The 22,373-nt window shown below is 38.6% G+C and overlaps 2 protein-coding genes across 8 annotated transcripts; both read left to right on the top strand.

The window, feature by feature from the left end:
* The first annotated feature begins 1,692 nt into the window (after positions 1-1,692).
* On the top strand, positions 1,693-15,466 carry SNURF (SNRPN upstream open reading frame). 7 transcript variants are annotated; one of them, XM_059912642.1, is made up of 4 exons: positions 1,693-1,806; positions 6,393-6,488; positions 9,653-9,784; positions 15,398-15,457. In XM_059912642.1, the coding sequence occupies exons 1-3, from the start codon at positions 1,793-1,795 to the stop codon at positions 9,762-9,764; spliced, it is 222 nt and encodes a 73-aa protein (XP_059768625.1). In that variant the 5' UTR covers positions 1,693-1,792; the 3' UTR covers positions 9,765-9,784; positions 15,398-15,457. The 7 variants fall into 7 exon arrangements, 4 of the variants coding, with proteins under 4 accessions (XP_059768625.1, XP_059768623.1, XP_059768627.1 ...); XM_059912640.1 differs by having other exon boundaries at positions 15,321-15,408; XM_059912644.1 differs by lacking the exon at positions 15,398-15,457 and adding an exon at positions 10,542-10,572.
* On the top strand, positions 15,375-21,319 carry SNRPN (small nuclear ribonucleoprotein polypeptide N). The gene is made up of 7 exons (XM_059912639.1): positions 15,375-15,466; positions 16,754-16,905; positions 19,173-19,284; positions 19,737-19,889; positions 20,417-20,555; positions 20,912-21,037; positions 21,143-21,319. The coding sequence occupies exons 1-7, from the start codon at positions 15,464-15,466 to the stop codon at positions 21,178-21,180; spliced, it is 723 nt and encodes a 240-aa protein (XP_059768622.1). The 5' UTR covers positions 15,375-15,463; the 3' UTR covers positions 21,181-21,319.
* Positions 21,320-22,373: the final 1,054 nt, after the last annotated feature.

The following is a 22,373-nucleotide window of genomic DNA, read 5'->3' as shown; positions in this document are numbered from 1 at the left end:
TACTTAGGAGTAGAACTGTGGGGGGTCATAGGGTAACTTTATGGTTAAATTTTTAGGTACTCCCAAACTCTTTTCCTGTATGACTATACTACTTTACATTCCTATGAGCAGTGTTAGAAGGTTCCAATTTCTCCACATCCTCCTTAACATGTGTTATTGTCTTTTTGATTATAGCCCTCCTAGTGAGTGTGAAGTGGCATCTCAACGAGCTATTCATTTGCATTTCCCTAAAGACTGATGATGCTGAGCATCTTTTCATGTGCTGATTGGCCATTTGTTTGCCAGTTTTTGGTGAATTATCTAATTCAAATCCTTTGTCCATTAAAATTTTTTTTTTGTCTTTTTAGTGTTGAATTGTAAGTCTTCCTTTATCAGCTAGTATATGATTTGCAAATTTTTTTTTACTATTATGCTGGTTGTCTTTTCATTTTCTTAATAGTGACCTTTGAAGCAAAAACTTTAATGTACTTGGGATGAAGTCCAATTTATCTTTTTTTTTTTTGTGGTTGCTTGTGCATTTGATGTCATATCTAAGAAAGCATTGCTTAAGTCGAGGTCACACAAATTTACATTTGTTTCCTCCAAGAGAGTTACATTTTACTCTTACATTTAAGTCTTTGATCCATTTTGAGTTAATTTTTGTATACGGTGTAATGTACTTCAGATTGGTTTTTGCAGACTCCAGCTTCAGTTGTATACAGAATAGTTTTAGTCCAGATTTTATGTTCTTTAACCTCATATCTTTGAGTGTTTGAATTGGGATGTCTCGACTTCTTCTTTTTTTTTTTTTTTTTTACAAAAAGGAATGGTTGGGAGACATCAGGTTCTAGCTGCACAGTCCTTATATCATAGTTTGCTGGGAAGTCTCCTTTTCTGTATATTCACTACCAAATTGCAGGATATGCTCACCAGGTCTATAAACTGATTTAAAATATTCTCTTTCAATAAATGAGTGAGCCAAAATGGCTGCTGTCTCTAGATCGTCTGTAAGGTCAGGGATCCTATCTTGCCTTCCCCGGCATCCAAAGGCAGCTTCTTAATACTATAGAGCAGCCAAGAAATTAGGAGAGTAGTCAGACTCGTCAGAAAGAGCAGGTTAGAAAAGGGTGAAGATGAGTCAGGAAACTGACAGTCAAGTACATTAGAGCTTAGAGTGAAGTTTGATTTTGTTTTATCTTAATAATACTTATTTTTAATTCTTAAAGTAATTAATGATCACTGTAAAAATATAAACATGGTAAAAGTTAAAAAACAAAACCAAAAAAAGCTAAACTGTCACAGCCAAGAGGAGTTTAAAGAAACATGACTACTGAACATAATATTTGTGTTACCTTTCAACAGGAAAAGGACACTGGGGAAAAACCTAAGGAAATCTGAAAAAGGTACGGACTTTATAAAGTTCCCAAAAAATAAATAATTCCCACTCCCCTGGGTGGAAGTACCACTGTAACATTTAGTGCGACTCTAAGAGCCATTAACTGCAGGCTGGTGGTGGCTCCTGGAGTCCCCTCACCCCTAAGGACCCCGTGCTTTGATCACCTGGGGTCTGGAAGATACCATCCCCCAGTTTTTCCTGTCAGGTAGGGCGCCGGGGCACCTGCAGGGCTGCGGCACCTGGCTACTGCGGCAAACAGATGCGCATGCGTGCCCAAGGCCCGGTGGTGAGGGGGTTGCCGCGCACGCGCAGGCAGAGCCGGCGTATTTCTTGGTGCCGCCCCGGCAAAGGCCGCGTAGAGTGGAGCTGCTGCCGGAGATGCCTAACGGTGTGTTCTGAGGAGCGGCCAGCGGCGCGATGGAGCGGGCCAGGTCAGCTGTGTGGTGTCTTCCCTCAGAGGCAGCATGGGAAACATTTTTGTTTGCATGATATCCCAGGCTTCCAGAACTAGAAGTATTTCAGTATTTACTGGGGATCTGGGCCCTCAAGTTCTTTGTCCGGAGGCCGGATAGGACACCTTCTGGAGGCTTGGGGCTGGGCTGACCCTCCTCGGGGGTATTCTGTCCGCGTCTTGTCAGGTCTTGGCGTGTCTGCACCGTCGTGTCGCGTCCCCTCAGACCCTCTCTAGGGTGGCCCTTTGTCCTTGAGGTCCAAGGCCGTGACTGCGGGTGGCGAGGGTACATCGCGGTGGCCACCGCGGTGTGTGAGGTGGGGGAGGGTACACGGGGTGGGGTCAGTGGGGCCGCAGTACTGGCCAAGGGGCAGCAGGTGCTGTGTCCGCGGAGGCACTGGTGTGTGGCAGTAGTGGGAGGGGGTGGTTGGGGTGCCTCCTATGGCACTGATATGAAGGGGGCGGCGGGGTGACCGCGATGGCTGTGGCGGGGGTGATTGGAGGAGGCGGCAGGGTGACCGCGGTGGCTGTGGCGGGGGTGATTGGAGGGGGTGGCGGGAGTGTGGTGGGGTGGCCTGTGTTGCCACGGTGTGTGGGGATGGCGGGGTGACAGCGATGACGGGGGCCGCAGGGTGGCGGTGGGGCCGTGACAGGGCTGCGGGTCTCGCAGAGTGGCCCTCTGGGCAGTGGTAGAGGGGGTGGAGGGGGAGGGGCAGGGGCGGGGGCGGGCAGTTGGAGGAGGCCATTCGTTTGAAGAAAAGAGAGAACGTTCAATTTTGTGTGACTGGTGGTGCTCTTAGAATTTGAATACTGTTGCGAAACTCCTACCCTGCGCCTCAACTGAAGGGGTGGCTGCAGAAATGTCCGGTCCTTATATACTTAACTCCTTTATATTTCTCCCATTTGTGGGTTTGGTGTAAGATGAGGGATGTGATGTCCACAGCCTGTTTAGTGCATCTTGCGGGGGACCTGCCACGTTCTGGGATGTGACACGTAGGGGTGTCTGTCGTTCGCATAGGTTTTCCCTGCGTTTGGAATGAAAATTTCGAAGGCCAGCCCGGGAGTGCGCGGGGGTCGGTGTCACGTCACTGCCATTGTGCAGCTCCGCGAAGATGGCTGCTGCCGCAGCTGTACGGGTCTGCGCAGGCGCGAGGGGTGGGGGGGGTGCTGCCCCTCCCCCTCAGTGCCGCAGTGTGGGAGGGGCAGCTGTGCCACTTCTGCCTGGCAGGGGTGTCAGCCGCACCCTCTGCAAAGCGACGCGCTAGGTAGAGGAGGTGGGCCTGGGTGGGCGGCTGCCGCGTCCTAATGCCGCAGTAGGGAAGGTGTGGGTTCAGGGTGCGCAGGCGCAGCAGCGACGACACCACCTCCCCCCTGCAGTGGGGCATGCTGCGGGGGACGGGGTTTGCGCAGCCTTTGCTGTGTGGGGCGGCCAGCCACCTCCTTCGCCTGTGTGCCCAATCCCTGTTTTCTTCCCTACTGTGCTGCAGTGGGGGTAGGGGGAGGGGAGGAAGGAGACAGGTTTGCTCAGCGTCTGCCTGGCATTCCACCATTTCCCTGCAGTGCCGCAGTGGCGTGGGGAAGGTGGGGAGACCAGAGATTTATACAGGGGGCAATTTGTACATTCTGTTCCTGCCTGGAATGGCAGGGCAGCCGCACTGTGCCCCTGGTTTTCTGTCACGCTTAAGGGAGAGGCGGGGGCCTGGAGGCCAAGAGAGGTGAGGGCATTCCGGGATTTTACTGTGCTACTTAAGACAGCCTCCATCACCGGTGCAGGTGCTTTTCCATTTTTGTAGATTCTCCGTAGGTTTTATTGTGAACAATCTTAACTGTTCGCCACATTCAGGTGGCTTCAGTATCCCTTTAGACAACTCCCGTTCCTATAACCTCTGATTTCAACTTTCCAGGTTATATAATTCCACAACTGCATCTCTTTTAAGTGTCTGTCGTATTTCTTAATCGCTGGATATTCCATTGGTGATGTCATCTTTATAGATAACTTTCCTTAAATCAGGGGGTCGTAGCTCCTCCAGGGCTCCTAGGAACTGAGGGCTGAGTTGTGCTTGCTCAAGGAGGACTGGAGAGAGAAAAGTAGAATGTGGGTGTATGTGGGATTAGTGAATTCTTGCCCTTAATCGGATTTTTAAATTAATGGTTTCGTTCCATCATTTTTGAAGTTGGAGCTGCTGTGAATATTTGCTGAGAAAGGATAATTAACAAAGTAACTATTCCCGTATTATGTATTCCACTACTTTGACTTTTGGGGGGATATTTTTAAGGACTTTCTTTGCAGGATTTTGATGGGCTTGCCTTTTTTTCTTTTTTTTCTCGTGCATCATAAACAGTACGCCTGTTTGTGTGCTGAGTTAGAATGTAATTAAGGAAAATATAAATTCAGAAGCCTGGGAAGCTTTGTTCTGGAATTATTTTCGAGTAGTTTGAAAAATAGCAGGAGTCTGGTATTTTGCGATACTTACGATTTGCACCTATTTTTTTCTGCTTGTAGGAAGATAGTGCTTCAAATATGAACTTCTGATCATTTGGCCCTTTGCAAGATGAGTGTGCATCATTCCTGGTCCGCCATTTTGTAGTCTTGCCCTCGGGCTCAGGACCTCAATATGGCGGCCCCTGTGGAAAGAGCTGAAGTTTGAAGGTCTCTCTCCTGCCTTGTGAATATTTGGCATAGTACCACGGCTTTTTGAGGATGGGGAGGGAGTGTGAATGCTTTCTGAAGTTTAGAGCAAGGACACTTAGTCGAAGGACTGTGTGTTGCTTTCTAAAGCAAGGTACGTTGAGCAAGAGTTGTTGACGGTTAAGGCCGCATCCTTCACTAATAAAGGTTTGGCAGAGAAGTTTATTTTCTGATTCCTGAATGCTGGGTGGCTCAGAATTCTTTTTGATGATTCTATAGGGTTTTTTTGGAGACACTGATCGTCTTATATTTGTTGGAAGATCACAGACTGGGATTACCTCACATTATATTTGTGTTTTTTATTTTTATTTCTCATTCTTGAGGTCCTAGTCATTGAGTTTATAATTGAGGTTTTTTTGGGGGGAGAGATGTAAGGCATCCTAAATATTTGATAGAATATTAGGCCGTTTATAATTGAGGTTTTTTTGGGGGGAGAGGTGTAAGGCATCCTAAATATTTGATAGAATATTAGGCCGTTAGGAAAAATATTGTGTGATCTCATCACATTTTCTTTTCAGTGCATTTCCAGATTAGTATTTTTTTAATGAAAGTGATTTTGGAGCAAAAAATTAACATTATGTACATATAACAACATTTTATTTTCTTAAATGCTAATTTTCTGAAATGTTCACTTTTGATGAAATCGTATTTATGGATTTCTTTCTCATTAGGTACTTTAGGTGTTGTCACATTGTCTAATCAAAGGTCAAGGAAATTAGCAAAGTATTTACAGTACTTTTACCATTTAAAAATCTGATATGTGATTTTTTAAAAAATGGTCTTTTCTACTGCTTGATTAGAACATTGAAGTTTTTGAAGCAAGAAAACAATTTGGGGTCATTGGTAGGCTATTTTGGTTACTTTGCATAATCTAAACATGAATTCTAAAAGCACAGGTTCAGGGAATTATCTTTTGGGATGTGTCCTTTGAATTCTGCCTTTGAAAAATTACATTGCATGACTTGTGTAAAATGCCTTTCTCTCCTTTCTGATTTGACATTTTAAAATTTCAATTTCATGAGTGGTTCCTGTAGTTTCTAATCTGGATGACCCAAGTAGATTTCATGTTCAGATCCCTTGAGCAGACATTTTGTGCGCTGTTCTGCAGATTATAATGTCAGTGGCTATGTTTCTTTTTTTTAAACAGTTTTAAAATTTCTTGTTTTGCAAATCCTAAGAAGCATTTGCACAAGAGGTTGCTTAGACATTTTGAAATTTAAATTTTATTCTTTATTCCACTATACGAAATGATCTATCATAGTAAACTATTTTTCAAACCATTTTTAGAATCAACGTTGTTATTTTTTCAGGGATATGTAGGTATGGGTAGTATGCCTGTATATAAATGTATCTCTGTAAGTGTATAGTTTTTTATCTGTATGTGTGAATATATGTAGGAATACACAATTTTGCTTAATTTTTTGATAGTTTTTCTTCCAAGTTTTCTGAGGTCAAAGGGATGCTAAAGGGAGAAAGTGGTTTTAGGATAGATTTTTGACTATTGGTGGATAAAGATATTCTAAGATTTCAATTTTACTTTTTTTTCTTTTCAGTTTTATTGAGATATAATTGACATACATCACTCTACCGTGTTTTAATTAGATTTAATTAGGTTAATTAGATGGAGTTTAAAAACTCCCATCATACTAAATAGAGTTCTGAATATAATCTTTATTTATTTATTTATTTGGCTGCGTCGGGTCTTAGTTGCGGCACATGGGATCTTAGTTCCCCGACCAGGGATTGAACCTGCGTCCCCTGCATTGGAAGGCAAATTCTTAACCACTGGACCACCAGGGAAGTTCCTATAATCTTTAAAGAAATGGTTATTTCAAAAATTGATGAAGTGTATAAAACAAATCCTCTTTCTGCTTCAGGGACCGTTTACACCTGAGACGGACCACAGAACAGCACGTACCAGAGGTAGAAGTCCAAGTCAAACGGAGAAGAACAGCCTCACTGAGCAACCAGGAGTGAGTACAGTCAGCGTTGAGAACCAATTTAGGGCATTTTCAAATTGGAACAAAATATCCTGTGATCAGGGGCTTGAAATGAATTTAATTAATGAAAGAAGCTTGTGCATGTTATATCGATATAGCAAAAAAGCAGTTAAATCATCCTTAACCGTGCCATCCTAACTTAACTCAACTTTTGTTAAAATTTTAGTAATACGTATTTCCCTTTTTTCCATATATGTGTGGGTGAGTGGTATCTTCATAAAATTCTACATCCTTCAACATATTTATATTAAAATTATTTCTGCTGTATTTATATTGTTACTAAGTCACTTTTTCTGTGCTTGCAAAATGTTCTGTGCTTTGAAGAGATGTTAATTTATGTATTCATGCTTGCTTTGCAATATTCAGAATTTTATTTTTAGTTAGTACATTTATCCAGTTAAAAACTTGTATACATTTTTTCCCTTCATTTATTTAGGATATGCATATGTGTTTCTAGAAGGGACATTTCAATTAAAAATATATTAACATTTCTAATGACATGGTATATATTGAGTCTACAGTTATGTGCATTTTGTCATTACCACAAATCTTGACAGTATCTGTGGGTAACATCATTTTTCTTTCCTAAAGCTGTTATTTTTCAAAATTATAAGTATTAGTAATATATGAATATAATCTCTTCTTAACACATAATTTTGAGATAAAAAGTGAGTGCCTACTTCAGTATACCACTAGTCCATTCCCCTTCTCTCTCCAGATATAATCCTCAGGTACTTTGATCTCTATTGTTTCAAACCTTTTCCTATGCATTCATGCGTACACACATGGGGTGAGGGGAGGCATTTTTGTGATTTGTTTGTTTACATACATGAGATTTATTCTGTAACAATGTGCCTTGGGGATCTTTCCATGTCAGTGCATATAAATCTACCTTATTTTACAAATTGCAGAGTATGGGTGCTGTAATAACATAGTTACATTTATCATTAGCTTACTGATGGATATTTAGGTTGTTTGCTTTTCTTAGTTATTACAATGAAGGTAAGAGCAGTCAATCTGAAAATTACAGTTGTCCCTTGAATAACAAGGGAGTTGGGGTGCAACCCCCCACATAGGCAAAAATCCCCATATATCTTTTGAGTCCCCCCAAATTTAACTGCTAGTAGCCTGCTGTTGACCAGAAGCCTTACTGATAACATAAACAGTTGATTAACACATATTTTTATGTTAAATGTATATCTACATATATTTTATGCATTCATGACATACCTTTTTCTTTTTTTGATATTTCTATCCTCTGTGGTTTGTCTGCAAGTTTTTTCAAATTGTCACAAATCTCCAAAAACTTTTCCAATATATTTATTGGAAAAAATCTCAACATATAAGTAGACCCACGCAATTCAAACCCATGTTCAAGGGTCAGCTGTAGTTATTAATATTTATTTGTATTTTATTTCACTTCAAATATAAAGCTTCTTACAGAAATTGTTGTAAAAAGTGGGTAACATTTTGTGTCTTATTTTTGTTACTTGTTCATTTTATATGTGGAAAAATTTCAGTATATTTGCACATTTAAAATTATTGGTGAGGCGAAAGATTTCTCCATTTTCCCATGTTTATTTTACTTATTCTTCATAGTTCATTATTCTTTGTTACATTTTCGTTTTGGAAATTACTTTGAAAAGGAATATTTAAGAATGAATATTTTATATAGTTTGTCCTTTATAATAGGCATTTGCTTATTTTCTTTTATATGGTAATGTCATTTTTCCCCTTCAGTCTCTTGTAACTTCAGAGTTTTTAAAAGTGCCATTTTTTTCCTCCCCAGACTCTCTAGAAATATCTTGATGTAGTTTAGAGATTGGTGGAGGTATGGGTGGAGGGGATTTCTTGGGGGAGGATCTTTGTTAGTGGGTGAAGGTTCTATCATATTTGTTATATTTTATTAGAGCCTTTATCCAGTGCAGCATCAATGTGGACCAGTATAACAGATTATCATGTCCTAATCTTGTAAAAGACTGCTTTAGGTGTCATTAGTTTGTCAATATCTATGGAAATATTTTGTTGCTTTTGAAGAAGAAATAACTTCATTTTCCTGATGTCTGTTATGTATATTATGTAAAAATACTAGAGGATGCTGCACTAGGGGAAGAATCTGAGGGGAGTTTTGAGTTAGGAAAATAGTGTAATTTCCCCAGCCACCTTTATCCACTTTGTGAGTGGATTATAGGAACAGGTAAGCAGTATTGATATTCTCTAAGCCCAGCTTTAATCCTGAGTCATCTAGTTAACATTAACTTTGGTGTGATCCCAGAGGCCCACCATGAATAACAAAGATACTGCTATCACTTGTTAAACTCAGACAATTAGAGGTTACCTCCTAGGAACGATGGACAAAGTCCAGCCTAATTCTTTATTATATAACAGAATGTTAAAAATGTTATTTAAAAACTACAGAAAATAGTGGAAAACCTTTTATCACAGTCCCATTTTCAAATCCAGCTGCTGTTGAATATTTTCATATATATATACTTAACAGCAAGGGCAGAATTGGCTGGTGATTTTTTTTTTTTTTTTCGTGCTTGTATTATTAGCCAGCAACTGTGTAACCTCCTGCATCTCTTATCCTCAGGATCAGATTCACAGCCAGATGACTGATAGGTAGGAATATGTTGAGCATTTTTTTCCAGAATTCCCTGATGACTAATAGATGGTTGTTTACATAGTTTAAGAGCTTAAATAGCCTGGGCCCTGGAAGTTCTTTGTTTTAGGTAGTGACTTCTTGTCAGCATGAATGACAGCCTTAATGTCTCACTGGAAATGCCTTAACAAATGCCCACCTCCCTCCTTGGGGGTTAAAGAATTGTTTCCAGATTGGAAAGTAAGTAGTGGATATTATACTGACGGTACTTTCACAGGGCATTTTAAACAAAAAGAGCTCTTTTTTTTTTTTTTTTTTTAAGTTCCTTGCTAGTATCCCCAAAGAGGGTAAGTATCCCTCAGTCCCAGTAACTCTGTGTGAAGTCTCCTGTTTTATACTTTCTTCATAAGGTAATGGCATGCTCTGACCCTAAATGAGGATCTCCTTAAATGTAAGGGTCTCTGTGTTTTCTTTCACATTGTTATCTATATAGGAAAATGTCTTTTCATTTATGTGTATTGTGCTCTTGTCATAGGTGTCACCTGTATCCAAGGCGATCTCAGCAGCAGCAGCAGCAAGTACCTGTGGTGGATTTCCAGGCGGAACTGAGACAGGCATTCTTAGCTGAGACACCAAGAGGTGGTTAAAGCAGTATTGGAACACCCAGGTAGCTGATTCCAAGAGAGAAAACAAAACAAAACAAAACAGGTTAGAGTCGATGCAGTCATGATCAAGAATAAAGAACTAATTAAAGGGTAGGGTGTTTGGAGGTCATTTAATTATTGGGGATATGTCCAAAGAAATTTTTTTTCTTAAAGGCTTCATACAAATAAACACATAGCAGAAAGTTTAAAAAAGTAAAAGCAGGATCTTAATGCTTTTACCCTAACACTTGTCATGTATTACTTTCCAGACATTGTATAGTCCTTGCTTTTTAGGTAGTTTTATTCATATTTAACTTGTACTGATTTTCAAGTTAACATATGAAAAATATTTCATTATAAATAGCTGCTGAATATCCTGCTAATATGTTTTATAATTTCTTTTTGTGAGAGACTTCATTTTTTCTGCTGGTAGTTTGAAATAAAACTTCAGTGAATTGCTTTGAATAAAACTTTAGATAGGATCATTTCCTTGGATATGCAGATGTAAAAATAAATTGAGGCAAGGAATTTGAAATTAAGGTACATTTTCTGAATTGTATTATGAATTATTAGTCTTTATTATCATGAAAAAAATATAGTGTCAGTTACACTTTCATCTTCATTGCTTATGTTAATTATATATAATTTGTTTCTATTGAATTATAAATACACATCACATCCATTAGCAAATGAGAAGCTAAGTATTTCCCATGCTTATTTACTAATTATTTTTTTGTTTTATCTTTTTCTTACCTTTTTTTACCAATGTGTTCGAATCAGCTGACAATGTAATAAAGCTATTAATCTGTGATTTTTCAATGTTACGTAGATTTATTTACAATGTGTCTTCTTGTGTTGGTTGCTTAGATTTTTAGGAAAACGCTATTAATTTTGATTTAATACTTTATTTTTCCTTTCCGACTTTTTAAAAATTAAGATCTCAATCCAAAGGGTTTAATATATACTTTTTAGAAACCACGAGAGGAAAGGGGTTTATAGATGAGTTTTCTTCTAGATTTTCTTTATTTCCATTTTGAAATATAACCCCTCAACTCAAATTAATTAGGCCTGTTTACGGCCATCATTTCGAATTTTAAAGCAAAGGGAAAACCCTCCCCAGCTGAATCCTTTACCCAGCATTCTCCAGTAATTGATTGGATTTGATTGCAAGACAGTGGAATTGATTTCAGGCGATAGAATCTGATCATTGTCCTCAGCTGTTCCCCAGAGTAAGGGCATTTTTAAATGAGTAAGTGTGCATAATTGACTATTTTTAACCAAGAATTTTTTGGCTCCTCAGTGCAGTTCACGTACTCTTGTAAGTTCCTGAGTAAAGTAATATTTAAATTATACATTATGATCTGTAAGTAGGGCCATCCAGTTTTCTGAGTTTCAAGTGCTCGTTTCATCTAAACAGTACTAGGTGCTAGGATTGTTATAGAGCAGGAGTTGGTACAGTATCTGGCCCATTTATTGCCTGTTTTTGTAAATTTATTGGCACACAGCCATGTCTATTTATTTACGTATGGCCTGTGGCTGTTATTGGCAGTACAGTGGCAGATGGGAGTATTTGTGACAGACTGAATGGCAGGCAAAGCCTACAATATTTATTATCTTTCCCTTTAAAAGAAAAAGTTGGCTAATCTCTCTCTTACTCTCTTAGAGAACCACTTTCAAAGATGAAAACACTAAGGTGGAGCCAGTAAGGGAGTGGTGATAATATACAATGTGGTGGAGGGAAAGGGGTTGTAGAAGGAGAGTATATGAAGTAAATATTCCAGGGTAGAGAACCAGATGAATTTCTGGGATAAGGGTCAGGTCTGAGACTAGTGCTAAAGTCTGCTATACATGTAAATGGGTAAAGGCATTTTAACAGTTGATATGTTTTCTTTTTCATTATAAAAATCTAAATCATGTGAGTGATAGCCAAGAAAAATGGGAAAGTAAACCACAGACTTTAAATACCCGTGTTTCAACGGCAGCAGCATGAGGTTGAATTTTCTTTCATTTTGCCCTTCTGCTTTTCTTTTGAAAATGTAGTTAATTGTAATCATGCTTTTAAACTATTCCACTTACATGTATATCATTAATGTTCCTTCATTTTATTACACAGTAGTCACAATTATCATTTGTAATGAATAAATGATGGTCCATTCATGATTTACTTTTCCTTTGTACTTGTGTTTTTTTCCCCTAGTTTGCTATGCTGTTATGAATTTTAGTTCTATATTTTTAAGATATATTTGGTATTTTTAATTTATTAGGGTAAGGATCCAATTTTGGGCTTAGGGTATAAATACTAGTATGATTCTTAAATGTTTTGTTATGTTGCTTTCTAACAGCATTATAAGCAGTATTCAAGCAGTATTCTTTTTTTTTTTTTTTTCAAGCAGTATTCTTGATTGCCATCAAGAATACTTGCTAGAGTGATAATTTCTAAGTACTACCTTTGTTGTCTTTTTTTTTCCCTTTGATAAATAGTTTCAAAAAGGGAAAAATTGTTTTCCTCTGGTTTAAATGGCATTGCTTTGTGGATTAAGTTTCCACTTATTTGTGTTTTCTCATGTTAGACTTTTTGCATTTTTTTTTTCTGTGAAGGGTCTGTTATTTAACCAGGAGAATGAACACTAATACATTACCATTATTCTGAGACTTCTCATTTCTTACATGTTGCTTGGCCAAGTCTGACCATCATATCCTTTGATTTAAGGAAGCTTTACATATTTATGTAGTTTAATCATTTCAAACTCCACACGTTTCAAAAGTTTGAGAACTTCCTCCTCTGAGGAATCCCAGGATGTTTTTGGTCAGGGTCTCGGGGCCATTTTTTTGCTTATGTGCACTTTCATCAGGAGATTTACTGTAACTGCTAATTCCTTAATGCAGTGTGATATTGCTGCTCTTGTTTTCTTCCTTATAAAGCATTTTGTTCTCCTTTACTGTAGAGATACATTTAATCATTCTACAAAGTGATATATCTCCTTTCCCTTACAAGAGTTCATGATTATGGTCTGCTAAATTCAGGGACGAGAGATAATTGTTCCTAAATTTCAAGTCCCTTTCATTAAGGGAAGCGTTTCTTAACCTCCCCAGTCAGTCAACCCCTATTCTGAGTGAAATGTGTATCTCCTATTATGCAAATTATTTTATACATATTACATCCCCAGTTCTGAGGTCTCCAGTTCTTTAGTCCATGACTCAAATCACCAGATGCATTTTTATACTCGATAACTGGGTAACAAGATAGTGGGTATGGGAGGGGTTTGGAACCTCAAACAGGTTAGATGGACAGACGCATGCCTGACTGGCCTTCCTTTTTTGTTCTGATCCACTATACCAGGAAATCTTGTTTGCATTTGTTGATCTCTTAATAGCTAAACTCTATGAACTAGGGCTGATGAGGTATGTGTTCACTGAAAGGCCAAGCGGGATAAAACATTTGAAACGGGTTGGATTGGGAAATCTCAACTCTAAAATCTGTTTGGCACTTGAAGGTAAAAGCCCTGTCTCTGAATTTTAAACTTTTACTGGAAGAGGTGACTACAAATTCCCACCTTAAATGCACATTTGATACTGGTTTCCATTATATTAATCTTTACATCTGAAACCTTTTTGTGATTACATTTCTTCCCTTTAAATGAAGTTTTGAAAAGCTACATCCAGCTACATCCTTTTTTTTCCTAATAATCACTGTCTTGTGGCTCATTGTCCGGTAGCACGTCTCCATTGTTGGTAAGGGAGTGAGCTTCAGTAGTAGTGTCTTGTTGAACGTTTAGCTGTGTTTGTTTTCTTTGAGGGCACCAATGGCAGTGTAAAAAGTAATCTTACTATGGATTTTGACCATTATTTGAAAGTCCAGACAGTTTACTTTTTAAAAACAGCTTTCTTGGTGTATAGTTCCTATACCATAGAATTTACCCAGTTACAAACAAGTGCTTTTTAGTAAATTTATGGAATTTTGCAGTCAATGCAACACATACTCTTAGTATTTTCCATTACCCAAGTAAGATCCCCTCGTGCCCATTTAATTCATTCCCCATTTCCACCCCTAGTTCAGACAACCACTTAATTTACTTCCTGTCTCCATGGGTTGATGAAGATCTTAAATCTTAGATATGCTATCATAAAAATGGAAATTGGTAGTGATTCAAACATATACCAAGTATTCCTGAATTTATAGTCTGCTTTATAGAGAATCCTATCAGAATTCAGAACATCTGAATTATAGGCCTTAAACTTCTCATGTGAATTTGGATTAGAAACTACATTTATTGCGGGGAGGATTGACTTTCAGGAAAAGCTGCACAAAGGATGCATGGCAGTTTGCATGTGGAGAAAAAAGCTTGGAAGATATTCTGAGTAATGATCAGTTTATTTTATTAGAAAACCTGATACCCTCCAAGTTCTCATAAAAATGTATTGAACTGCCATCAAATTTTGGTAATTATAGGGAAACATCCCCTCTGCATTTTACCATCCTTACTGAATTATTTATTTTATATCATTATGATCTCTTCTAATCTAGTGTTATAGTTCCACATGTATAATGGTATCCTCACCATTTTTTACCTTATTGTTTTGATGTTGCCATAGTTCATAACCACTATTTAAATGATTTCATTTTCACATCCTAAAATAGATGATTTTAAATGTACTTAAGCAGTTTACTGTTTGTAAATTTTCTCTATTGAAAAAACAGTGGAGACAACAATCTTACTGGAAATGTTTGCATTGTTAAAAGTACAATTATACCAGATTTTGTTTATGATACTGAGTTACTTTTATGCATAAATCCAAATTCCCATTCAAAAGGAACATAATTTGTGTGTTTCCTTTTAAATGAGTATGATTAGTTTGAGACCCTTTACCAGTTTTGGCTAGGTTTGGTTCTCATACTTATTCAAAGCATTTTCTTAAGTATATTGGGGGAAAATGAGAGTATTGTTCTAATGCTTATTTCTTTGATTGCTAAGAAAGTTGACCGTATATCTGTGTAAGCATTTAGTAGCTGTATGTCCCCTTTTAACAAAGGACATCTTAAGCAGGTATATGATAATACATTAAGTTCTTGGTGAAGGGAGATTTCCTAGCTTATTTTGAAGGGACTTTGGCTTAAGGAAAGGGAACACTGAGGTAGAAAACATTTAGGTGGTTCAGCCAAGGAGCAAAAGTTTGGACTAACTCAGATGGAGAAACTTAAGGATACCAAAATGTTGAAGTTGAGATGACTTGGTGTTAATTTGTGACCAGAGAATGAAACACTACCTTAAATAAGGATGGAAAGAGAAAATAATACATTTTGGGAATGGAAAATGAAGCTTATTTTTGAAACATTTAAGAATTTCTGTGTAAAATTAAATTTAACCACCTGTTAACTCTGGGTGTGTACAATGTGGGAGTTAAGGTGATGGAATAGTGAAATTTGGTGTTTACTTGGTGGGTATGAGAGCATGAGGGGATATTTTTGAATGTCTCTTATAGTGCTTTTCATGCAAAATTGTCTACCTGTTTTAAAACATGGTAGATTGCAGTGCAGCTAGATCATGCTTTCCTCTGCAGGCTCCATCTACTATTCGAAGCTTCCGCCCCAGCTTGCGTTGTTTGTAGGAGAACCTGCATCATACCTTTATCTGTAGCCTTCCCTTAGGTCTTAAGGATCCTGAAACTTCCCTGTGGACATTGGATTTGGTGGAGCAGCAATCATGGTAAGATGTATATTAGGGCAGAGGGGTGAGAAGCTAATGTAAATGCCCAATATAATAGATTTCCAGAGTGTGGGGTGTTTGGGGGTTCTTAATATGGAATTAATCTATAGATATGACGCATCATTTCATGGAATAACAACTGGTGAAGACCTATGTCTGTTGTCCTGTTACAGTTGGTATAATGGTTTGGGAAACATCTTAAGAGAAATCTTGCATTGTGAGGAAATACAGAAGAGAGTTTTTGGTCATAATTACAGTGGTAAGGGACCGTCCTGCAGATGGGGGACTCTGAGGTCAGATTTCAATAGATAAAAAGACTACTTTAAAAATGGAGGGTCCAGCGAAACCACAGCCAAGGGAAAGGCCTTGGCGGAATCAGCAGGGAAAGAAAAATGGAGGGGTTTGGGGCTTTGAGGCTTGATTGGTTCAAAGGAAGGCTGTCTGTAGAGAGAAATAGAGCATTCTAATCCATTTTGTGTTTCTGTTTAAGTTTAGCTAATCAAGAACATATATTAACTGGAAAGATATCCAAAGGGACTGAAAATTAGTTTTTGAGGAATGGGAAGAATGTTAGATTTTACAGTGGTTTGTGGTCTTCCAAAGGGCCACAGTATGTAAATAGATACAGTATTTCTGCATATTAAAGTTTCATTGGAGTGGGCAATTAGGATGAAAATATTTTTAAAAGGTGCCTTAGCGGGACAGAAATGAAAGAAAAAGAGTTTGAGGAACATTGATCAAAGTTCTGAATGATATGGGATGTGGGGTGTGGTGGAACTAGGACAGAGACCTTTAAAAGGGAACTGAGAAATGATACATCGTATTTGCATTGGGTCGATGGGAGTTGCAAAGTTTTTGATGGAGATAGGAGTTTCCCACCATTTGGCTAGGTGTCTAGAGGAAAAGAAATAGCCAACAGGGTAAAGTGTTCTGTAGGAGGGTGGGGCTTGGGATTAGAATTGGGGAAAGGACAGGGATTAAAATGATGGAATACTAAAAGGGAGAACTGGGTTTGGGAATCTTTACTGGGGAGGAAATATATTTAGGGCAATGGAAAACTGCATAGGGAGGGATTCTGAGAAGCAGAGGGTTCCATAGGGGAGTATAAATGGCCCTGGGTCCAAATTTGGTCTAGTATCTTAAAGGTATGGAGAAAAGAAATGGAGGCATGATATTTTTGTTAAGGAAGCCAGGTTTGGATTGGTATAGGAGTGGAGAAGGAACAGGAAAGGGTTAGAAAGTAGCTGCAGACAAGCTGATGACTAACTCTTCTCTTACTCCTTCCAGACTGTGGGAAAGAGCAGCAAGATGCTGCAGCACATTGACTATAGAATGAGATGTATCTTGCAAGATGGCCGGATCTTCATTGGCACCTTTAAGGCCTTTGACAAGCATATGAACTTGATCCTCTGTGATTGTGATGAGTTCAGGAAGATCAAGTAAGGCCACTTGGGTTTGGGCAGTGGGATACTGAGGGAGAGGCAGAACAGTAGTGAGGGTAACTGAAGGAGGTAGGGAAAAGACAGGAATGGTCTCTTGTCCAATGTCCTGGCCTCATCTCTGAATTGGATGAATCTCCCAGTATTAAGAGTCAGCTGTATCCACACTACTGTTTTAATTTTGGAAATACAATTATGAACTAAACTGGGAATAAGACTGTATGGTATGATCAAAATAACAAGTTATATTTATTTAGAAAATTGAGAAATGATAGGTAACATTAATCTGCAACATTCCTTCAGATTGAGGGAACCTTAAGAATAACAATTACTCTTCATGGTTGAGGAGTTGAGATGTGAATAGAATAATTCAGGCTGTGTCTAGCAATTGTTCGGCCAGCCTGTTTTCATGCCCCTTGTTTTGTCTGAATCCTCATGGTGAGTGTTGATTTGGTCTCAATCCCTAACCCCCTTGCTTATTTATCTTTGTGATTTGCCCATGCTGTTTCTTCAGAAATAACCTCTGTGTGTTTGTGCCTTACCATAGGAGGTCACCCTCTTTGCACCTGTGATTGGGGAGCTTCCTTTAACAATAAGAGCATGCCACTTGCTAGATCCCAGGGACATTCTACTTCCATTCAGTTGACTTTTCATTCAGAGTATTTGGGTCAGTGCTTGTAATATCTCCAGACGTTCAAGATGGCTTTGTTTCAGGCTCTTGGCAGAATTTACAAGGCATCACCCTTGACCATTAGCTTTATTTCTTCTATTTCCACAGTTAACGATATACTGTCCAAAAATTTAATTTGACCACTTCATTTAGGGATTTCAGATATGAAGAGAAAGGTGATGATGACCTTTGCCTGCCTGCTATAAGTCTGTTCTTCTCAAATCTGAATAGAATTAGTAACATATTCCTGTCCTTCCCTTTTTATTCATTCTTAGTCTTCTTCCTGCATACAAAGTTGGATCATTTCAGAAATTCTAGGATGGTGAATGCTTCAATGTTAATTTTTTGTTTAAATAATCTGCCTTTTTACTGAAAAGAATTTTTAAAAATACTTAAAATGTTGATGAATACTAAAGACATTTGATGAATGCTTTAGGTATATTCTTAATTTCTGTTTCACCCTTCAGTAAGTTACAGGGATAATCTCACCTAAATAATGCATTACCTGTAGTATGTAGTATAAGCCTCATGCATGTATGATTTTTGCTGCTGACAGATGAAGAAATTAGAATCACAGAGGTTAGAAAAAAGTTTTCAAAAAAATTTCCCATGGTTATATTGTATGTGGTAAGTCCAGGAATAAACAGGTGTCTGTTATTAAAAACTTTCTGGTACGCTGTCATTGCCTCTTGCTGTTCCCATCCCTTATTTCAGTTGTCTGTCATCAGTATTTACTTATATAGTTAAAAAATGATTTAAATCCCATCTTAACATGAAAACTCGAGGTTTCAGTTTTGCCTGTCTTTAAAGTCTTAGCCAGTGGCGATCATTTTATAATGTATAGAAATATTGAATTACTGTGTTGTGCATCAGAAACTAACATAGTGTTGTAGGTCGCTTATACTTCAAAAAGAAACTCATAGAAAAAGAGATCAGATTTGTGGCTACCAGAGGCAGGGGATGGGGGAGGGTGAGTTGGATGAAAGTGGTCAAAAGGTACAAACTTCCAGTTTTAAGATAATTAGGTACAAGGGATGTAATGTACAATATGATGAATATGATTAACACTGCTGTATGTTATATATGAAAGTTGTTATGAGAGTAAATCCTAAGAGTTTTCATCACAAGGAAAAACATTTTTTCTTTTATAAGACGTGTTGGATGTCCACTAAACGTATTGTGGTAATCATTTCATGAAGTATGTAAGTCATTATGCTGTACACCCTAAACTTACACAGTGCTGTATGTCAATTATATCTCAGTAAAACTGAAAGAAAAAAGTAAAATTCCAAGTTTTGCAATCAGTACTATTAAAAAAAAAATCCTAGCTACGTTATTTGCATCTGTGTTTCACAAAGAAGAAATTCGTTTTGCTGTAGTATAACATTGAGGGAACATTCTGGAAGATTGAAGTACGATAGGAAAAGAGCCATTCACCCTTATATGTCAGTTGAGTCTAGTTTTGTTTGTCATAACTCATTAACTGTTTGAGCATGAGCATCTGGGCATCAATTATTGTCTTCATTGATACTTATCTATAAAAATGTTAGTGAGTGATCCATAACTTATCATACTAAAATTTTCTTCTGATTTACAGGCCAAAGAATGCTAAGCAGCCAGAGCGTGAAGAAAAACGGGTTTTGGGTCTGGTGTTGCTGCGTGGGGAGAACTTGGTTTCCATGACTGTGGAGGGACCACCCCCCAAAGATGTAAGGAAGATGTAGGACAGGACAGAACATTAATGTAGAAGGACATCACATTATTTGAAATATTTGCTAAGTCAGGGTACAGCAGAGGCACAGTATAGTGTGCCTTTGTCAAGTAAAACGTGCCTGGCACTTGATGTAAGTTCTTGCTTGTCTATACTGGGAGGTTAAGGGTTTTCTGATGGGTTAGTCTACATGCTGGCTGCAACCTAGATATGGGTAGGAGTTGGTGATTTATTTCCTCTTGGTAGGGTCGTGAAAATATATGGGCTTACAATTTGACAAATGTACAATTTAATCTGTAGGATGCCTCCTGTGATGCTGTTTTGAATACAGAACTAATATGAGATAGGTGATAATGGGAAAATGGTGGGAAAAGGGTAGTTTTTTAGGAATAAGATTATTGATAACTTTCATAAGTCATTTGATTTCAAGCTATAATTTTTTTGTTTCAGACTGGCATTGCTCGGGTACCACTTGCTGGAGCTGCAGGAGGCCCTGGGGTTGGTAGGGCAGCCGGCAGAGGTGTTCCAGCTGGTGTTCCAATTCCCCAGGCTCCTGCTGGATTAGCAGGCCCTGTCCGAGGGGTTGGGGGGCCATCCCAACAGGTGAGGAACCGTTAGTTTTTATATTATTGGGAGAAAGTGCCTAGAACCTGAGGCTGAGGAGATTGAAAAATCTGAAAGTACATGCTATACTATGTAAGCAGCGTATGCTGTAGAGGGAAGAGAGGTACAGATGCACATTAGGAAGGCAGTAGATTAAAGCCACCATGATAATAGTAACTCACCACTGTTGGTGAGGGAAGAGTGGTACAGATGCACATTAGGAAGGCAGTAGATTAAAGCCACCATGATAATAGTAACTCACCACTGTTGGTGAGTGAAGAGGAATATGGATGGATAAACCGGAGTTGAGAAAATGCAAAAGGGCTGATTAGGTTAAAAGGGGGCATGTTCAGTTTAAAGGAGAATGTGATAGTGTGCCAAGATTTTTTTAAATGAGAATAACAGGAGAAGTGCAGAATTGCCTTAATTTTTTGTTTAATAGTCTGTGATCAACCTCTTATTTTCTGTATTTGAATGATGCAAGGAAGTGCCTTACCTTGACTGTCTTTCTAACCATTCCTTCTCAGGTAATGACCCCACAGGGAAGAGGCACTGTTGCAGCTGCTGCAGTTGCTGCTACTGCGAGTATTGCTGGAGCCCCAACTCAGTATCCACCAGGGCGCGGGACTGCACCTACACCTGTTGGTCGAGCAACCCCACCTCCAGGTAAGGAATTGATGGACAAGAACTAAAACAATTTGATTCTTAGATATAGGTGTGGATCTGTGAAAAAATTGTATCATCTTGAGGAGTAATGATGAAAAATACTCTAAGATACTGAATTAAGGCCCAGCCTAACTACCTAACTAGGAACTTGTAATATGTTTTCCACTTTTGGACACTGATTTTTAATGAAAGGCTATGGACTCTTTTGAGTTGGGATGGCCAGCATGGCAGTGGTCAAGGAGAAATTGTTCAATTCTACTTAGTACCAGGCTTATTTCTTTAAATATTATCTTGTGTTTAATGCTCCCATCTTAGCTGATTTATGAGGCCTTTATTTCTGCCATTTTTCATTCTAGGAATTATGGCTCCTCCACCTGGTATGAGACCACCCATGGGCCCACCAATTGGGCTTCCTCCTACTCGAGGGACGCCAATAGGCATGCCCCCTCCAGGAATGAGACCCCCTCCACCAGGAATAAGAGGTGAGTGGGTATACATATTCTCAGTGGTGCTATCCAGGCCCCTGAATATTTACATGTTTTTCTATTTTTTTATGATCTCATGGAATTCTGCTTTTTCTTTTCAAGGTCCACCTCCCCCAGGAATGCGTCCACCAAGACCCTAGGATACTATTGATCCTTAGTCACTTTTTTTTCCTGCAATGTGTCTTGTGAAATGTGTGGAGTGTTTGTGAGCTTTTGTCTCCTCTGCTGCATTAATATTAGCTAATAAATGCATAAATTAAACTGTGAGGTACTGTTGTACATTTTTTTGCCTTTTGTTTTTATTTTTGAGGTCAGGGTGAAGACTGGGATTTTTCTGGTCTTGAAGTTATTTTGGATTAGGTAAATCCTGTTAACCAACTCATTTAAATAATTTTCTCTTTAATTCTTATGATAAAATGTTTGTGATACTTTTTTCAGCTTCATAACTTTGACTTTGTGCACTGACTGGTGTCAGGTAATAACCTTTACACGTAATGAAACTTGACCCAGGGGGTTAAGTGGTTCATCTAAGATTCACACATAGCCCCCTCTACTTTACTATGCCATACATACTTGAAGGAAAGTAGGGATGTGATGAAAGGCCTTGTAAGGCCATCTATAGAAGGAAACTGTGGTGTTGAATTAGACTTTGTTCATTCAATCAAAGCATTTGGAATAGGAGGGTACTCCTTTTCCTTGCAAGTTTACCTCAGTTGATGAGCTTTTTACAGTGCCCTGTGCCTGTGCGGTCAGAGAGATGACACTATCCTGGAGTAATCATCATTCCCTACTAGTGAGTATTTACTTACAAATTTTTAAATGAATGGCAGAGCGTGGGTCTTGGGAGCTGGGGAGACTGCATATTTGAGACAAGTTGTGTTACTTAAAGATAACTTACACTCTGAAATATAGTTGACACTTTTTTCTTTTTAATTTTACTTTTTGGCCGTGCCACGTGGCATGTAGGATCTTAGTTCCCTGACCAGGGATTGAACCAGCGCCCCCTGCATTGAAAGCATGGAGTCTTAACCACTGGACCGCCAGGGACAGTTGACACTCCTAAGTACAAATTATGATTATATCTAGCTGCATCAGTTAGTGATGTATGGGAAGTGTTCAGAGAAGTAGACATTATCTTCCAGTTAAATAGTTAAGGAATGGCCAGATATCTAGATCTAGTTAGAATTGGTTAGGGAACAATGAAATCACTTTTAAACGGAAGAGGTAGGAGGTTTTAAGCTTTACAGCTAAGGTTTCAACTAGACAATAAATGAGTCCTTATTGATTGTAGGAATTAGCTTGTAAAATACCACAGTTAAAGATTGGTAGTAAC

Source organism: Balaenoptera ricei, chromosome 2, assembly GCF_028023285.1.
Source record: "Balaenoptera ricei isolate mBalRic1 chromosome 2, mBalRic1.hap2, whole genome shotgun sequence".
Lineage (NCBI taxonomy): Eukaryota > Metazoa > Chordata > Mammalia > Artiodactyla > Balaenopteridae > Balaenoptera > Balaenoptera ricei.
This window is presented reverse-complemented; position numbering and strand designations above follow the sequence as displayed.